At 43.2% G+C, this 19,125-nt stretch overlaps 1 protein-coding gene across 2 annotated transcripts in view; it reads right to left on the minus strand.

Moving 5' to 3' along the window:
• Positions 1-19,125, minus strand: part of dgcr2 (DiGeorge syndrome critical region gene 2) — a 99,047-nt gene that overhangs the window by 78,834 nt on the left and 1,088 nt on the right. For both annotated transcript variants that reach the window (XM_059983235.1, XM_059983234.1), the window contains exons 2-3: positions 13,765-13,797; positions 9,454-9,576 (exon numbers count right to left, since the gene is read on the minus strand). In XM_059983235.1, the coding sequence (XP_059839218.1) occupies positions 9,454-9,576; positions 13,765-13,797 (156 nt within the window). The remainder of the gene's footprint in view (positions 1-9,453; positions 9,577-13,764; positions 13,798-19,125) is intronic.

Consider the following 19,125-nt stretch of genomic DNA (forward strand, 5'->3'; position numbering starts at 1 on the left):
AGATCCTCTGAAAGTTGTTTTGATTGAGACATGGTGCACATAAACAGATCTTTCCTGAGAAGAGCAGGCTCTGCCAATAACCTGACTTTGTGGGTCTTTTTTTTATATATACGGCAGGGCACCTCTACAACCCACACCTCCAATCTCATCTCATTGATTAGAATACGAGACTCCAAATAGCTTTGTAGAAGGCATTACTTCAGAGGTTCACATACTTATTTGAACAGACTGTGATTGTTTAAATGGTGTGCTCAGTATTGAAGAGAAGTACAATTGTTTGTGCGTTATTAGTTTAGGCAGATTGTGCTTGTCTAGTATTGTGTCTGAGATGAAGATCAGACCATGATTTGAGTAATTAATGCAGAAAACCAGGTAACTGCAAAGAGTTCACAAACCTTTTCTTGCAACTGTAGGTGCAAGTATTAATGGCAGGAAGTAAGAGATGTTGCCTTTAGAAATCTGCACTGAAGCCACAATATTCAGCTTATTTAAAGATATCCTACATAACAGAATAGAATACTGGTTTTTCTGGTCACGTTTGACCTCATGGTAAAAAACTTCACATTGGAGGTTAATACTACTTCCTCCTGCTTATGCTGCAATGGTCCTCTGGTGGTCTGACCTGCTGGAGGCATGGAGCATTGCAAGGATTGTGATGGATGAAACTTACACATTGTCCGCTGGTATGACTGTGTCAGGCTGTTGTCTGACTTCATTGTCTGACTGGCAGCATGACCAATTTAGTCTTTGGGTGCTTGAGAATGAATATGCATGGTCAATTGGGCTGGGATGAACTCTGCCATGGTTGATACAAGGTACTCCATCCATTTTTTCTTATTAAACGCAGCATTTCTGTAACAACAACTTGCTATTTGACAAGGCAACTGCCAGTCAGTCAATCACATTTCTGAAGATCTGCAGTCACTTTTAGGCCGAATCAAGTGAGAAGTGCAGGTTCCTTCTCCAAGGACCAGACTAAATAGGGTTTTAAAATATAATCATCTATTTTGTGGCTATTGCTATTAATTACTTTAAATCTGAATTTTCCTCTTCTCGTTAATACTGTAAAGAGGGTTTCTTCTTTTTGTTAACTAGCAGGAATGCTAATTTACTGATAACGAGAATGGTATTCCTTTGTAAACCAAATGGGGATTAATGTTCTTTCTTCTGAGTCTGTAAGCTTTTGTTGACGGGCTTTTGGGCAGATCGGCGCGAGGGGGTCGAGAGAGAGGACGCAATGCTCTAAGCTGGGCGAGGATCGGACCCCAAAGGGGGGTCCGAGGCTGGGAGATTCTCCGAGGGGGGGGGGGGGAATGAAGCTAGATGTGCTTGGTTGACCACTCGGAGGGTCCTGAGCTGTTTGGAGAGTCGAGGAGTTCGGAGGGGATCGAATGGTGGCCAGAAGACTTCAGAAATTGAGCTTCAACGGCTGTGCACGAAGTGGTTTGGACTTTGATAAGTTTGGCGCCTTTTCTTTAATTTTCTCTTCATATATACTGTATCGTTATTAATCACTTAGTTATAGTAACCTTTATAAATTGTACTCATTTAATCGCATATGGTGTACTGTCTGTTTTTGGGCGAGGCGGGGACATCACACAGCATCCACACCAGCTGATTACCCAGTTTGGCGGGGCCGAAGGCTGCTCCCCCTAGACGAGAACGAGCTGAGCGAGCCTGAGGCGACCCAGGGGGTTACAATACCATCAGGAAGGTGGCACAGGAGTCTGAAAGCTCACTCCATGATTCAGAAACAAGCTTCAGATTTCTGAAGGGTCCATGAACACTACCTTGTTATTCATCTTTTGTTTTGCACTGTTTATTTATTTTCATTATTTTACGTTTTTGCACTATCCTATTGCCAGTAAACAAACTTCATGGCATAGATACGTGATAATATATCTGATTTTTATTATAGAATCCAGGCCTCTGAATTAGTGGTCTGGTAACTTAACTTTTGCCCTACCACTGAGCCCATGTATGCGATTGGATTTTGTTACCCATTGTTCTTCAGTTCTCAGTACAGCAGTCACCAACTTGAAGTTTTCTGATTATTCTCTGGGCCTACCCATGACACTCAGTAAAGTGTGGGACCTGCCATCTGTCTGATCCTGCTTTTTAACTGTTCAGAAAGAACTTTTCTCTGCTATATTGACTCATCTAATCTGGATATCCTTAGACTTGCTTATATTAATTTCCACTTGCTAGCTCTAATTTTCAAAATTCAAAAGTTCAAAGTAAATTTTATTATCAGAGTACGTACGTGCACCATATACATTTTCTTGTGGGCATACTCAACAAATCTATAGAATAGTAACTATAACTGAATCAATGAAAGACCAACCAACTATGGTGTTCAACCAAAGTATAGAAGACAACAAACTATGCAAAAGTAAATAAATATTAGTAAAAGAGAACATGAGGTGAAGAGTACTTGAAAATGAGTCCATTGGTTGTGGGAATATTTCAGTGATGGGGCAAGTGAAGTTGAGTGAAGTTACCTCCCTTTGTTCAAGAGCCTGATGATGAAGGGATTGTAACTATTCCTGAGACTGGTGATGACTCTTGTACAGGCAAAATGATGCATGTGATCATCAGTGATGCTCAGAGGGCTGCAGAAATTTGCTCCAAAAATTCTTTTAGATTTTCCTTTTTATTTAAATTGATGTTCTACTTTCACTGCCTACAATGTCATCCATTATCAGCAAACTAGGACACTACTCTCTTCCATTATGTAGGAAATTTATAAATAGGTCAAATATTTGTGGCTGCACTGCAGAATCCCGAAGGCAACACTTCCTGCCATTAACCCTCACACCTATCTCCTTCTTAATTTCTGCTAATTCTCTACCAAATCAATAATTTTCTTTCAATTACACAAGCTTCAACAGTATATTAGCAAGTGTTTTCCAAAAGCTATATAAATAGCAGGGCCAGTTGTCAAACCAGTTAAAAATAGAACAAGGAATTCTGAGCTTTATAAATAGAGGCACGGAGTATATCATCAACAAAAATCACTAAGAACCTTAACAAAACACTGGTTTTGTTCAGAGCAACATGCTGTGCCTTGTTCTGCTGATTAAGCAACAATGCAAAGGCTTGAAGGGATTTGAGAAAGATTGGGCTGGAAAATTTGGGGCTGTCCTCCTTGAGGTGGTTGCACGGGAACTGGATAGTTGTTTATAACCATGAAACGGTGAAAAATTTATAAACAGAATAGATTGAGGGAAATTGTTTTCAATGGCAGAGGGGGTCACAGAACAAAGACGATCACAAGCTAAAGGTCAAAGAATAAACAATAAAGAAAAGGAACAAGAGATATTTTTAAAATCTCCACAACCAGAACATTATGTTTCCTCTCCGTCTACTGAGCAGCCTCTAGCTCCAAAGTGGCATAGCAACGTTTCTCCAAAACTTTTATTGAAGGGCACGTGCACTAGATGTCAGGAGCAATTCTTCTGCATCAGAGTCTACTAATCAGTCACACCAACTCTGATTTGATGTTGCTCCACTCCGAGGAGTGGCCTCGTCTGGAGGAAACAATCATGAGACTCCTCCCATTCCCCTTATCAGGAGAGGCTACAGTTCAGATTCCAGTTCAATGACTTACAGATGAAGAGACTAAAGACACAGATGTTAACTGCTGACAGGATCACCCAGGACAGATTAGCTTTCACATTCCAGAGTACAAATACAGAAATCTGCTCTATGATTTAATTTATTTATAGCTTTCTAGTCTGTTAAATTCAAAACACAACAATGTGTATGAACTAAATCATTGTACAAAATCCAAAAACAGCTTTTAGTTTACAGGAACTTCATCAAGGACTCAAGACAAAAGGCAGCCCTTCTATCCACTCTTTATCAAACCTACTCAATTCAAGAAGCACCTCATTTAAGTTCTTTGATCTTAGCCACCAAAGTAGAATGAAAATCAGGCTTATTAACACTGACGTGTCGTGATATTTGTTGTGTGAAACTGGTTTTCAGTGCAAGATGTGAACACTGAGATAAGTTACAAATAAACAGTGCAAATGAGGAATAATGAGGTATTATTCATGGACCATTCAGGAATCTGATGGTGAAGTTGTCCTTAAAATGCTGAATGTGGGCCTTCAGGCTCCTGTACCCCATCGTCAATGGCGGTAATGAAAAGAGGCTATGTCTCTGGATGGATGAGACACCACCACTTGAAATTGCCCTCAGTGGAGGGAGAATTGTCCATGTGATGGAACAGTCCGAGTCTACAACCCTCTGCAGCTTCCTTTGATCTTGTGCATTGGAGCCTTCAAACCAGACAGTGATGCAAACAGTCAGATTACTCTCCACAGTACGTTGGAGAAGTTTAAGAATCTTTGGTGAGATACTAAATTTCCTTAAACTCCTAATGGAGTATAGCCTTTTCCAGTGATGCCTACACTGAAGAAATTTAAATCTTCTCTTCGATGGGAGTTTAGTGAAACCCTCTCTCACTGCTCCGCATCTGTAATTTCTTCGGCCCTTCAACTTTTTGACCACACTTTGACCCAGACCCATTACTACAGCCATATATCTTTCCTTGGAACGTGTCTTTGCTGCTAACTTACTCCCGTTGGCTTCAGGATTCGTTTTCGAGCCTCTGAATTTGGATTTTCTGAGGATCCCAGGTACTCACATTTAATTGGCTCTGCCTCCCGTTGTTTCTCCGGTCAAGCTCCGAGGGTGACACACTCCACCATGAGGAGGTACCTGGCGTCCCTATCCCAGTCCCTTCCACATCTCCGGGTCACTTTCTTCGGCGTTTGTAATGGACCTGCCCGTTATTTCATCCTTCCTTCAGATCCATGCGTGCAATCGCCGTTTCTTTGACTTTGTCAAGCTAGGCAAGGATCGCAAGATCCTCCATCTGCAGACTCTAGAGCCTGCCGACTCAGACGCTAGCAGGGATGAACTTTGGATCGTGTCCCCCGCAGTCGATCTTGGCGGCCCTACCAACCCAGGGCATATACAAAACCCGGACTCCAGCACCATCAATGCAGATTCCAATGACCATGGACACCTTCAAAGCGATTGCGCAGCCTCCAACTGCGACTCCAGGCCGGGTCTTCATGTCCTGCTATTGACCCCACTAAGGAGCACCAGGCCACTGTCTCCCACACCATCACCAATCTTATCAGCTCTGGGGATCTCCCATCCACTGCCACCAATCTCACAGTTCCCACACCCCGCACTTCCTGTTTTTACTTCCTTCCCAAGATCCACAAACCTGCCTGTCCAGGTAGACCCATTGTCTCAGCTTACTGCTGTCCCACCAAACTCATTTCTGCATATCTTGACACTGTTTTATCCCATGTTCAATCCCTTCCCACCTATGTTCGTGACACTTCTCATGCTTTGAACTTTTTCAATGATTTTAAGTTTCCTGGCCCCCACCGCTTTATTTTCACCATTGATGTCCAGTCCCTATATACCTCTATCCTCCACCAGGAATGTCTCAAAGCTTTCTGCTTCTTTTTGAATTTCAGACCTAACCAGTTCCCCTCTACCACCACTCTCCTCTACCTAGCAGAATTCCTCCCACTTCTTCCAAATTAAAGGTGTAGCCATGGGCATCCATATGGGTTGCACCTATGCCTGCCTTTTTGTTGGCTTTGTGGAACACTCCACGTTCCAAGCCTATATAGAACATGGAACAGTACAGCACAGTACAGGCCCTTTGGCCCACAATATTGTGCTGACCCTCAAACCCTGCCTCCCATATAACCCCCCACCTTAAATTCCTCCATATACCTGTCTCTTAAACTTCACTAGTTTATCTGCCTCCACCACTGACTCAGACAGTGCATTCCACGGACCAACCACTCTGAGTGAAAAACCTTCCTCTAATATCCCCCCTTGAACTTGCCTCCCCTTACCTTAAAGCTATGTCCTCTTGTACTGAACAGTGGTGCCCTGGGGAAGAGGCACTGGCTGTCCACTCTGTCTATTACTCTTAATATATTGTACACCTCTATCATGTCTCCTCTCATCCTCCTTCTCTCCAAAGAGTAAAGCCCTAACTCCCTTAATCTCTGATCATAATGCATACTCTCTAAACCAGGCAGCATCCTGGTAAATCTCCTCTGTACCCTTTCCAATGCTTCCACATTCTTCCTATACTGAGGCGACCAGAACTGGACACAGTACTCCAAGTGTGGCCTAACTAGAGTTTTATAGAGCTACATGATTACACTGCGTCTCTTAAACTCTATCCCTTGACTTATGAAAGCTAACACCCCCCAAGCTTTCTTAACTACCCTATCTACCTGTGAGGCAACTTTCAGGGATCTGTGGACACGTACCCCCAGATCCCTCTGCACCTCCACACTACTAAGTATCCTGCTATTTACTTTGTACTCTGCCTTGGAGTTTGTCCTTCCAAAGTGTACCACTCACACTTCTCTGGGTTGAACTCCATCTGCCACTTCTCAGCCCACTTCTGTTTCCTATCAATGTCTCTCTGCAATCTTTGATAATCCTCTACATCATCTACAATACCACCAACCTTTGTGTCATCTGCAAACTTGACAACCCACCCTTCTAACTCCACATCCAGGTCGTTAATAAAAATCACAGAAAGTAGAGGTCCCAGAACAGATCCTTCTGGGACACCACTAGTCACAACCATCCAATCTAAATGTACTCCCTCCACCACGACCCTCTGCCTTCTGCAGGCAAGCCAATTCTGAATCCACCTGGCCAAACTTCCCTGGATCCCATGCCTTCTGACTTTCTGAATAAGCCTACCGTGTCGAACCTTGTCAAATGCCTCACTAAAATCCATGTAGATCACATCCATTGCACTACCCTCATCTATATGCCTGGTGACCTCCTCAAAGAACTCTATCAGGCTTGTTAGGCACGATCTGCCCTTCACAAAACCATGCTGACTGTTCCTGATCAAAACCATGATTCTCTAAATGCCCATAGATCCTATCTCTAAGAATCTTTTCCAACAGCTTTCCCACCACAGATGTAAGGCTCACTGGTCTATAATTACCTAGACTATCCCCACTACCTTTTTTGAACAAGGGGACAACATTCGCCTCCCTCCAATCCTCCGCTACCATTCCTGTGGACAACGAGGACATAAAGATCCTAGCCAGAGATTCATCAATCTCTTCCCTTGCCTCGTGGAGCAGCCTGGGGAATATTCCATCAGGCCCCGGGGACTTATCCATCCTAATGTATTTTAACAACTCCAACACTTCCTCTCCCTTAATATCAACATGCTCCAGAACATCAACCTCACTCATATTGTACTCACCGTCATCAAGTTCTCTCTCAGTGGTGAATACCGAAGAGAAGTATTCATTGAGGACCTCGTTCACTTCCACAGCCTCCAGGCACATCTTCCCACTTTTATCTCTAATTGGTCCTACCTTCACTCCTGTCATCCTTTTGTTCTTCACCTAATTGAAGAATGCTTGGGGTTTTCCTTTACCCTACTCGCCAAGGCCTTCTCATGCCCCCTTCTTGGTCTCCTCAGCCCCTTCTTAAGCTCCTTTCTTACTACCCTATATTTCTCAATAGACCCATCTGATCCTTGCTTCCTAAACCTCATGTATGCTGTCTTCTTCCACCTGACTAGATTTTCCACTTTACTGTCACCCATGGTTCCTTCACCCTACCATTCTTTATCTTTCTCACAGGGACAAATTTATCCCTAACAACCTGCAAGAGATCCTTAAACATCGACCACATGTCCATAGTACATTTCCCTGCAAAAACATCATCCCAATTCACACCCGCAAGTTCTAGCCTTATAGCCTCATAATTTGCCCTTCCCCAATTAAAAATTTTCCTGTCCTCTCTGATTCTATCCCTTTCCACGATAATGCTAAAGGTCAGGGAGCGGTGATCACTGTCCCCCAGATGCTCACCCACTGACAGATCTGTGACCTGACCCAGTTTGTTACCAAATACTAGATCTAGTATGGCATTCCCCCTAATCGGTCTGTCAACATACTGTAACAGGAATCCATCCTGGACACACTTAACAGACTCTGCCCCATCTAAACACTTGGAACTAATCAAGTGCCAATCAATATTAGGGAAGTTAAAGTCATCCATGATAACAACCCTGTTATTTTTGCACCTATATGGGTATATGCACCTATATTGGTATCCGTCCCCCACTTTTCCTTCACTACATCGACGACTGCATTGGCGCTGCTTCCTGTATGTATGATGAGCTTGTTGTCTTCATTAACTTTGCCCCCAACTTTCACCCTGCCCTCAAATTTACCTGGTCTATTTCCGACACTTCCCTCCCCTTTCTTGATCTTTCTGTCTCTATCTCTGGAGACAGCTTATCCAAGCCTATGGACTCTCACAGCTACCTGGACTATTCTTCCCACCCTGTCTCTTGCAAAAATGCCATCACCTTCTCGCAATTCCTCTGTCTCCACCACATCTGCTCTCAGGATGAGGCTTTTCATTACAGTATGAAAGAGATGTTTTCCTTTTTTAAAGAAAGGGGCTTCCCTTCCTCTACCATCAATTCTGCTCTCAAATGCATCTCTCCCACTTCACACACATCTGCTCTCACCCCATCCTCCCGCCACCCCACTAGGGATAGGGTTCCCCTTGTCCTCACCTACCACCCCACCAGCTTCCGTGTCTAACATATAATTCTCCGTAACTTCCACCACCTCCAACGGGATCCCACCATCAAGCACACTCTCTCCCCCGCTTTCTGCTTTCCACAGGGATCGCTCCCTACGTGACTCCCTTGTCCATTTCCTTATTTATTTATTATTTTTTCACCTCCTTTTTTCCTCTCTCTGTCCCTCTCACAATCGCTCCTTGTCTGCTCTCCATCTCCCTCTGGTGCTCCCCCCCCTTTCTTACTCATCCTTGAGGTACGGCTGTTTTGACTGTCAGATGAGATGTTGTTACTGATCTGCATTAACTGTAATTTCCCCATAACCAAGTTGAGGATCCAGTTCCAGAGGGAGGTACAGAGGCTCAGTTTGAGAAACTTGCTTAGTACTGAGTGAACAGCTGAGATGAGTGCCAAGCTGTAATAGATAACAGCATCCTGATCAACGCACTGCCATTGTCCACGTGCCCTTGACCAATCAAAGCCAAGTGAAGACCCAGTAAGTTTGCACCCACTGTAGACTTGTTGCATTCAGGCAGTAATTAATTTTAATCATGACTAACCTTCGATAGCACTTCATCACATCACAGAACAATGCCTGTACCACAATACTCACCATTTTATAAACACTAATCTGTGTGTTTCTATATACTCTGACACAAAATCTTTATTTTAGGTTATACCGGAGAAGGAAATGAAGTGAGACACCTTGCTTAAGAGTCTTGGGTTTTACATTTACTTCCATGTGCATTGATGTCACAAATATAACTAAACCAAAAATAACATATTTGAGATCACACCACAGACCGAATCCTAGTTTAATCCTTTACCTGGACAGTCAAGTTCATCACTGCCATCTTCACAGGTCTGCCAGCCATCACAGTACCAGCTCTGAGGAATACACTGAATAGTTCCAGTCTTACAAGCAAATTCTCCAGTGGTACAGCGCAGCTCTGCGAAAAGAAATGAGCAATGTTACCACATCAGCAGCTCGTCCAAATGCTGTTTCTACAATACTTCCTATTTTAAAACAGCATGCTGTCAGAGCTTTCCCTCCTCAACTGGTGTTGAAATAGGAAGAACTACAGGGAGAATCCCAACATCTCTCTGTAGACCAGTCAGAAACAGAACTGAAATGTAATTGTGACGATGAAACAGTGGATCTGCCAATAGTTGAGGGAAAAGACTCATTCGTGCATTCAAATCCCTAATGAGTGGCCGAATGGTCTACTTCTGCACCTATTGTCTATTGAGTGTATTCTTAGGACACTCCAGTTCACCATTTTCCACTTAACTTCATTAAAGCCCAACCCCTTCACAGAAGTCAGCATGGTCCACCGGCAGCAAATCTGCATCACTGGTGTTCAAGGCCACGGATATACCATAGGTGTATGGAGAGCTTACAAAGAACACAAAAACCTTTCCAAATACAAACCCATCAATTGCCATCAGACACAGAAAGTTAACTACAATCTGACAACTTGAGTCATAAAAGTGTTGCTGGTGCTGAAGGAATTATATCTTTAAAGACTTTTATCCTGACTCCTGATACATGCTGATAGGTCCATTTGTTTTATTTTGTATTCAATGATAAATACAGTCATTACATAATGACACACATTAACAAATGTGCTATACAGTTGGCCCTCCTTATCCACGAGGGATTGGTTCAGTGACCCCCCCCCCCCCCCCGTGGATACCAAAAAACTTGGATGCTCAAGTCCCTTATTTAACCTGTCTCAATGCAGGTGGACTTTAGGACCCAGGGGAGCTTGTGTTTCTGTTCCGTTGACGGAAAACAAACACGACTGAAATGAAAGCGGAAATAATAATCCGATCCGAAAGAGGTGAAACGCCATCGGTCATTGGAAAAGCATTAGGCTACAGTTGGTTTACGATCTGAACAATTTTAAAGGATAAACCAAGAATAACAGAGCATGTGAAAGGCCCTGTCCTGATGAAAGCTACAATTATTACTAAGCAACCCAGTGCTTTAATTATTGAAATACATACGTTTCTTAAGTGTTTTATATGCATGGAGAGGTAAAATATATACTATATTCTAATGCTGCGATTGTGACTCCCATCTCCCCTTCCCCCACCACCACTCTGCAATCCCTTCTCCCTCAGATCCCATCGTCAGCTCCTGGGCCCTCCGAGGCTCCATTTTCCTCTCACCCCAACCCTCCCCTCTCCACCGACACCACCAGCCTCCCCCAACCCCCCCCCCCCCCCGATCCCATCTCTCATCCGTGCCGGGTCTTTACCATTCCGTCCGACCTTCAACTCTCTGAGGCAGAGCATTCTGTCCTCAGTAAGGGCCTCACCTTTGTCCCCCTTCACCCACACAAGTTCCGCGTATGCCATGATGCCGAAATCTTCTTCCACCAGCTCTGTCTCCGAGCTTACTTCTTTGGCAAGGACTCTCCTACCCCCACCGATGACCCCTTCTCCCGTCTTCAACCCTCCTCCTCTTCATGGACACCCCGTTCTGGTCTTCTGCCTGCTCTGGATCTCTTTGTTGCTAATTGCCAACAGGATATCAACCGTCTCGACTTCACCACACCGTGTTCCGATTCCAACCTCACTCCTCCCAAACGCTCTGCTCTCTGCTCCCTCCGCACCAATCCCAACCTTACTATAAAACCCGCAGATAAGTGAGGAGCTGTTGTAGTCTGGTGTACTGACCTCTACCTGGCTGAGGCACAGTGACAACTCTCTGATACTTCCTCTTATTTACCCCTTGATCATGACCCCACTAAGGAGCACCAGGCCACTATCTCTTATACCATCACCAACCTTATCAGCTCTGGGGATCTCCCATCCACTGCCACCAACCTCATAGTTCCCACACCCCGCACTTCCCGTTTCTACCTCCTACCCAAGATCCACAAACTTGCCTGTCCAGGTAGACCCATTGTCTCAGCTTGCTCCTGCCCCACCAAACTCATTTCTGCAGATCTCGACACTGTTTTATCCCATGTTCAATCCCTTCCCACCTATGCTCATGACACTTCTCATGCTTTGAAATTTTTCAATGATTTTCCCTGGCCCCCACCGCCTTATTTTCACCATGGACGTCCAGTCCCTATATACCTCAATCTCAAAGCTTCTTTTTGGATTCCAGACCTAACCAATTCCCCTCTACCACCACTCTCTTCCGTCTAGCTGAATTAGTTCTTACTCTCAATAATTTCCCCTTTGGCTCCTCCCACTTCCTCCAAACCAAAGGTGTAGCCATGGGCATCCGCATGGGTCCCAGTTATGCATGCCTTTTTGTTGGCTTTGTGGAGGAGTCCATGTTCCAAGCCTATGCGGGTATCCGTCCCCCTCTTTTCCTTCGCTACATCGACAACTGCATTGGCGCTGCCTCCTACACAAATGCTGAGCTCACTGACTTCATTAACTTTAACTCCAACTTTCACCCTGCCCTCAAATTTACCTGGTCTATTTCTGACACCTCCCACCCCTTTCTTGATCTTTCTGTCTCCATCTCTGGAGACAGCCTATCTACTGATATCTACTATAAGCCTACAGACCCTCACAGCTACCTGGACTATTCCTTTTCCCACCCTGTCTCTTGCAGACTATTCCTCTTCCCACCCTGTCTCTTGCAGACTATTCCTCTTCCCACAATTCCTCTGTCTCATCTGCTCTCAGGATGAGGCTTTTCATTCCAGGACGAAGGAGATGTCTTCCTTTTTTAAACAAAGGGGCTTCCCTTCGTCCACCATCAACTCTGCTCTCAAACACATCTCTCCCATTTCCCATACATTTGCCCTCACCCCATCTGCCCACCACCCCACTCAGGATAGGGTTCCCCTTGTCCTCACCTACCACCCCACCAGCCTCCGGATCCAACGTATAATTCTCCATAATTTCCGCCACCTCCAACGGGATCCCACTACCAAGCACATCTTTCCCTCCCCCCCCCCCCTTTCTGCTTTCCGCAGGGATCCCTTGTCCATTCATCCCCCCCATCCCTTCCCACCGATCTCCCTCCTGGCACTTACCCTTGCAAGCGGAACAAGTGCTACACCTGCCCTTACAGTTCCTCCCTCACCACCATTCAGGGCCCCAGACAGTCCCTCCAGGTGAGGCAACACTTCACCTGTGAGTCAGCTGGTGTGGTATACTGTGTCCGGTGCTCCCGGTGTGGCCTTTTGGTGAGACCCGACGCAGACTGGGAGACCATTTCACTGAACACCTACGCTCTGTCTGCCAGACAAAGCAGGATCTCCCAGTGGCCACACATTTTAATTCCACATCCCATTCCCATTCTGATATGTCTATCCATGGCCTCCTCTACTGTCAAGATGAAGCCACACTCAGGTTGGAGGAACAACACCTTATATACCAGCTAGATAGCCTCCAACCTGATGTCATGAACATTGACTTCTCTAACTTCTGTTAATGCCCCTCCCCTTCTTAACCCATCCCTGATATTTTCTTTTCCTCTCTCTGCCTGTTCTCCACCTCCCTCTGGTGCTCCCTTCCCCCTTTCTTTCTCCCTAGCCCTCCCGTCCCATGATCCTTTCCCTTCTCTAGCTCTGTATCCCTTTTGCCAATCACTTGTCTGGCTCTCAGCTTCAGCCCACCCCCTCCAGTCTTCTCCTATCATTTTGCATTTCCCCCTCCCCCTCCTACTTTCAAATCTCTTACTATCTTTCCTTTCAGTTAGTCCTGACGAAGGGTCTCGGCCTGAAACGTCAACAGCATTTCTTCCTATACATGCTGCCTGGCCTGCTGTGTTCCACCAGCATTTTGTGTGTGTTGCTTGAATTTCCAGTATCTGCAGATTTCCTCGTGTTTACTATATACTAAGACAAATGTTTGACTAACTGACGCTAAATAATACCTATTCCGACTTACGTACAAATCCGACTTAAAGACTGTCAGTACTTTAAATCATCTCTAGATTACTTATAGTACCTAAAACAATGTAAATAATATGTAAATAGTTGTTATACTGTTTTGTTTAGGGAATAATGACAAGAAAAAAAAGTCTGTACATGCTCAAACAACAAGTGCTGGAGAGAGGACTTCCGGGTTTTCCTGATCCACAGTTGGTTGAATCCACGCATGTGGAACCTACGGATATGGAGGGCCAACTGTACTTCATATTTTCATAAAACTCTTACCTGACAGAAGTCTTGCCAGAGCAAGGCGTGGACCTGTAAAAACAGAATGAACAGCTTAGGAATAGTTTACCACAGCCATAGATAATCCTATACATTAGGACACAGAGTTTAATGTTGGACTCTATCCCTAAAACAATGCCAGATTTTTTCTACATTGAATGCTTCTTTACCAACAGCCTAAATATTCTAGGCTCAGTTGAGAAAGATCTCACATTGGGACTCAAGATTAGAAGAGTCCCTTAAATGAAGACAGGGCACAAAGGAAACACCATCATGAGGGAGAAAAGATCAATCTACATAGATTGCTCCAAGATGCAGAGAACCGTGTCATCACCATGGGAACACAGAAACAAGCCATGTATAGTTTTGGCCCCAACAGGATCAATATGTTGTATGTTAACTCATGAATTAATTGTCAGGAGTATAGCTAGAAGATTAAGTTGTTTATTACTTGAAATTATCCATATATTAATGGTTAAGGTATTGTAGGGTTTGGGAAGATGATAAAAGAATAACAGAAGGATGTTGAGACAGTATTCTTCAATATACAAGCTTCAGCAGTTAGGTCTGAGGAGAGCTTTAAAAGTAGGCACGTACCACTAATAATCTCAGGAGGAAAAATAAATATGACATTAACTAGGATGCTTTATGGCAAGTGAGTTTGTGTAGAACAGTTTGCATCATTTTGGTCAGTACTAAAATATTATTTTATTTGGAGATATGGCACCTTTCCAGCCCACAAGCCTGTACCACCCAATTACAGCCAAGTGATCAATGTCTTTGAAATGAGGTTGGAAACCCATGCAAAGAACATGCAAACTCCTTACAGACAGCAGCAGGAAATAAACCTGGGTCAATGGCACAGTATCAGTCTGATGCTAATTGCTATGCTGCCATACACCCCTTACCTGAACATCCTGACCTCCAAACATCACCCAACTAAAGCTAGAGATTGACAAGGATCGCATTCATAGGAAGAGAAACTGGTTGGTGTAACTGATTGAAGCAAGGTAATTAGGAAAATTCTGGATAAGGAATATTGGCCAAACCACTAGCATCTGCCCAAAGGATAAAAAGCAATCAACTGAGAAGAGAGATAAATCTTTTATGCGTCTTCTCTTAGAACTGCGATCAGTAGAGATGGAGAAGACAAGAAGAGAAAACAACCATAGAGACAATTACTGAGAGACCTCACTGTTCAGTCAATCCTGAAGCACTTGACAGATCTGTTAGGTAACCATATAACCATATAACAATTACAGCACAGAAACAGGCCATCTCAGTTCTTCTAGTCCATGCCGATGCTTTCACTCACCTAGTCCCAATGGCCCGCACTCAGTCCATAACCCTCCATTCCTTTCCTGTCCATATACCTATCCAATTTTGCTTTAAATGACAATACCAAACCTGCCTCTACCACTTCTACTGGAAGCTCATTCCACACAGCTACCACTCTCTGATTAAGGAAATTCCCCCTCGTGTTACCCCTAAAGTTTTGCCTCTTAACACCCAACTCATGTCCTCTTATTTGAATCTCCCCTACTCTCAATGGAAAAAGCCTATCCACGTCAACTCGATCTATCTCCCTCATTATTTTAAATACCTCTTATCAAGTCCCCCCTCAACCTTCTATGCTCCAAAGAATAAAGACCTAACTTATTCTGCCTTTCCCTGTAACTTAGGTGCTGAAACCCAGGTAACCAGACATCTTTTTCATATGTTGTAGTACAGTAATTAAAGAGCTTTCTTCAAATGGAAACCAATAAAACAGCACTATACCTCGATTCTATGAGTAACCTGCGATCTTAGAGAAGTTAAAATCTTACAGCCAGCAGTCAGTCAAGTTTCGACTTGCTGATATCCAGATTATTTTGGATTATACAAAAACGCTAGTTACCATGTCAAGCAGGGTTCCTAACCAGCTGGCTGAGACTCACTCCCACACCTTGCCACACACTAGAGGTCATTACTACTTTAAAATGATAATTAGTTTGACTAGTGAATACACAGTATCACTGTAAAGGAGCAGAGCTAGCAATCCTAACTTTTGACATTTGCAGAGCCACCTAGATTCAATAAAACATTAACTGGTCTGGGAATTGGCCTCAAATCCATGAACTCAGGTAGTCCAAAGGGCTGTCTCAGCTTTGAAATACTGCATGGGCTGCAACATGCTCTCCCTTTGATCACAGCTTACTAGAAAACCAGTAACAAGGTACTCGTTGCAGGTCACTGAATTATTGACTTTGGGATGGGACAAGAGCGAGCAAGTCTGAACAGGATGCAGCCCAATAACTCAACAGCATCCCCAGCTCCAAGGTACAGAATTCCATCAGTTTACAGACCTCAAGGGAATTTTCCTCACATCTCAAGCATGCATCTCCTCTGAAGAATGACCCCCATTCAAGATTCTACCATAGGAAATATCAAGCTACTAAGAATTACATGCTTTGATAAGACCATTCTCATTCTTCTACACCTGGGACAGTAGACATAATTTACTCAGTCAATACTTGCATTACTGAATGAACCTAGTAAAGATTTTTTCACTTTTATACTTAGCCTTTTTGTAATGGAGCCAATATATACTTGTCATCTTATAAACTTGTTGAAACTGCATACCAATGGTTTCTTATGCAAGAACACCCAGATTTCCTGAATACCAACACTCTAGTCTTGTACTGTTGAATTAATAGACAACAAAATATCATTTTTCTCTTTTATTTCAGATCTCTATCCAAACAGATTTTACTTCCATGTTTTGAGCCAAGATAATTTCTCACACTGTCTTAAGGTTACTATCTGAGCAATCTCACCAGTTGTTTTCAATTATGATTATCCTTCAAATAGACCTCTGAAATACAGTTCCCAGCCTTGGCTAGTTTGCAATCATATCTGCCTAATGGTTAATAAAACATTTCCATTTTTCTCTGTGAATGAATTGGTATGAATGTTTTGTGCACTTAGATCAATAGCCTTTAATTATCACATCAACTTTCCTTTTGGAATCTTTGACATAATAAAATTGCAGTGGCAGATAAATCATAGAATTATACCACACAGAAACTGCCCCTTTGAGCAGACTAGTCCATGTCAATCAAGTTGCCAGTTGAGCTAGTTACATTTGCCTACATTTGGCCCATAGCCCTTTAAACCTTTCCTTTCCACTAACCTATGCAATCTCTTCTAAACTCCCTCTAACACTTCCTCTGGCAGATTGTTCCATATATCAATTACATTGTGTGAAACATTTGCCCCTCAGGTCCCCTTTAAACTTTTCCCATCCTATCTTAAACCTCTTCTCCTACCCTGTGGGTAAAAATCACGACTGTATCTTATCCATGGCTCTTGATTTTATAAACCTTTAATGTCACCGCTTGGGCAAGAAGGGATACAGGGAGATGACAGGAGATTGGGGCTGAGGGGAAAATTGGATCAGCCATGACAAAATGGGGGAGCAGATTCAATTGTCCAAATGGCCTAATTCTGCTCCTATATCTTGTATTATACCCCTCTGCTCCAAGGAAAACAGCCTTTGCCTATCTGGTCTCTCTTTATAATGCGTACCTTCCAGCCCTAGGATCATCCTTGTGAAATGGTTTCCATATACTCTTGAGCATAATCACATCCTTTAGTATGGACCAGTATTCTAGGTGCAGTCTCACCAATGTCCTATACAACAGTAACATGACTTCCCAACTCTGATACTCAATGCCTCATCTAAGGAAGACAAGTATGCCATATGTCTTCTTCATCACATACGTACTTGTACCTCGAAGTCTCTATTTTACAAGATATTTTTAACAAAATATACTTTATTCAAAAATAAAATTATATACAATAAACCACTCAATGACTCTCAATCCTTTATAACCGTTTCCATTACAGTCTTTACATTTTCACACTTTTCGCCACCCACGTGGCACTCTGTTACTTCATATTTACATACACTTGCTCAGGGGTATACACCTCACACCCCTACCCCTCAACTCCCATGGGAGAACGACCCTAGACTGTGGTCCTTCCCCACCAGGCCCTTGCAGTGGCTGCACCAAGTTTGAGTGTGTTCCTCAGCACGTACTCTGTTTTACAAAATGCTCCAGAGCTCTGTCATTTATTGTGCAAAACTTCCCAAAATGTTTCATTTCACATCTGCCAATCCTTGGCCTGTCTTCTCATCTAAGTTCTGTTGCAACTTTTGACAACCTTCTTCATTGTCCTACCACACCACCAATTTTGAAGTCAACCACAAACATACTAATCATGTTATTTGTCATATCCATGTTAATGATTTGGATGAGAACCAAACCTGCAATCTCACCCAAATCATTATGCATGACAAAAAGGTACCCAGCTGTGTCACATCAGTGGTCACTGGCCTCCAATCTAAAAATCACTTTCACTATCATGCTCCCTCATCCTGCACACCACGTCATCTCAGTTTCCAGACCAACCTACTTGTGGGACCTGGTCAAAGGCCTTGCTAAAGCCTCATAGTGTCTGCTGCTCTGCCTGTCAATTCTCATGGGTACCCCTTTGGGAAAAAAATGCAATAAAATTCATGACACATGATTTTCCATTGGTACCAATCAGTCCTTGCCTTTCCAAATGCAGATAGATCTTGTCTCTCAGAACCCTCTCCAGGAATCATGTCGCAGTACTTTGGTCCTAGCAGAATTCAAATGAAACTTATCCCAATGGAACAGCTCCCTCTTTCCCCAGTACTGGTGGTACTGATCCAGTTTCTTGCACCAACCTTTGAGCCATTTAACTCTATTGTCATTATGAAAATAGCACAAAATATAACCAACTCTCCTTGTTAGTTCAGACTATCTCTTTCAGTTGAATCACTGTTTTACTCAACTGACAGCTGAGTTTCAGAAAGTGACTAGAAAGGACAGAATTTGCTTCAGGAGCACTTAACAGTTGCATTCTAAGTTTAGAATGCTTTCACAGAAAAAAAAGATTTTCCTCTAACGAAGAAAAAGTCAAAGATCTCAACAATGGACAAGGAAGACTTGAGACATTAAGATCACAACTTGTTCAGAGCAGAGTAAACTACATTATCAGATTGTTAGATGACAGAATTAATAATGGACAAAATACACAAGTGAAAAACACTTTTTTTCTAGACAGAATAGTTTTAACCTGGAAGATTCTTCTTGTAGTGCTTGTGGAACATCAATCAGGCAATTCAAGAAGGAATTAGATAAACATAAAGGAAAATAATTTGCAGGGCAGAGTAATGGGATTGTTTTCTTTAACTAAAAGAAGCAAAATGAACATGGGCTACTCTCAGCATTGTAACAACGTTATGATCAGGTCATAAAACAGAAATGCAGAGGTTAGAGCAGATTTTTA

This window comes from Hypanus sabinus, chromosome 10 (assembly GCF_030144855.1).
Source record: "Hypanus sabinus isolate sHypSab1 chromosome 10, sHypSab1.hap1, whole genome shotgun sequence".
NCBI classification, from domain to species: Eukaryota; Metazoa; Chordata; class Chondrichthyes; order Myliobatiformes; family Dasyatidae; genus Hypanus; species Hypanus sabinus.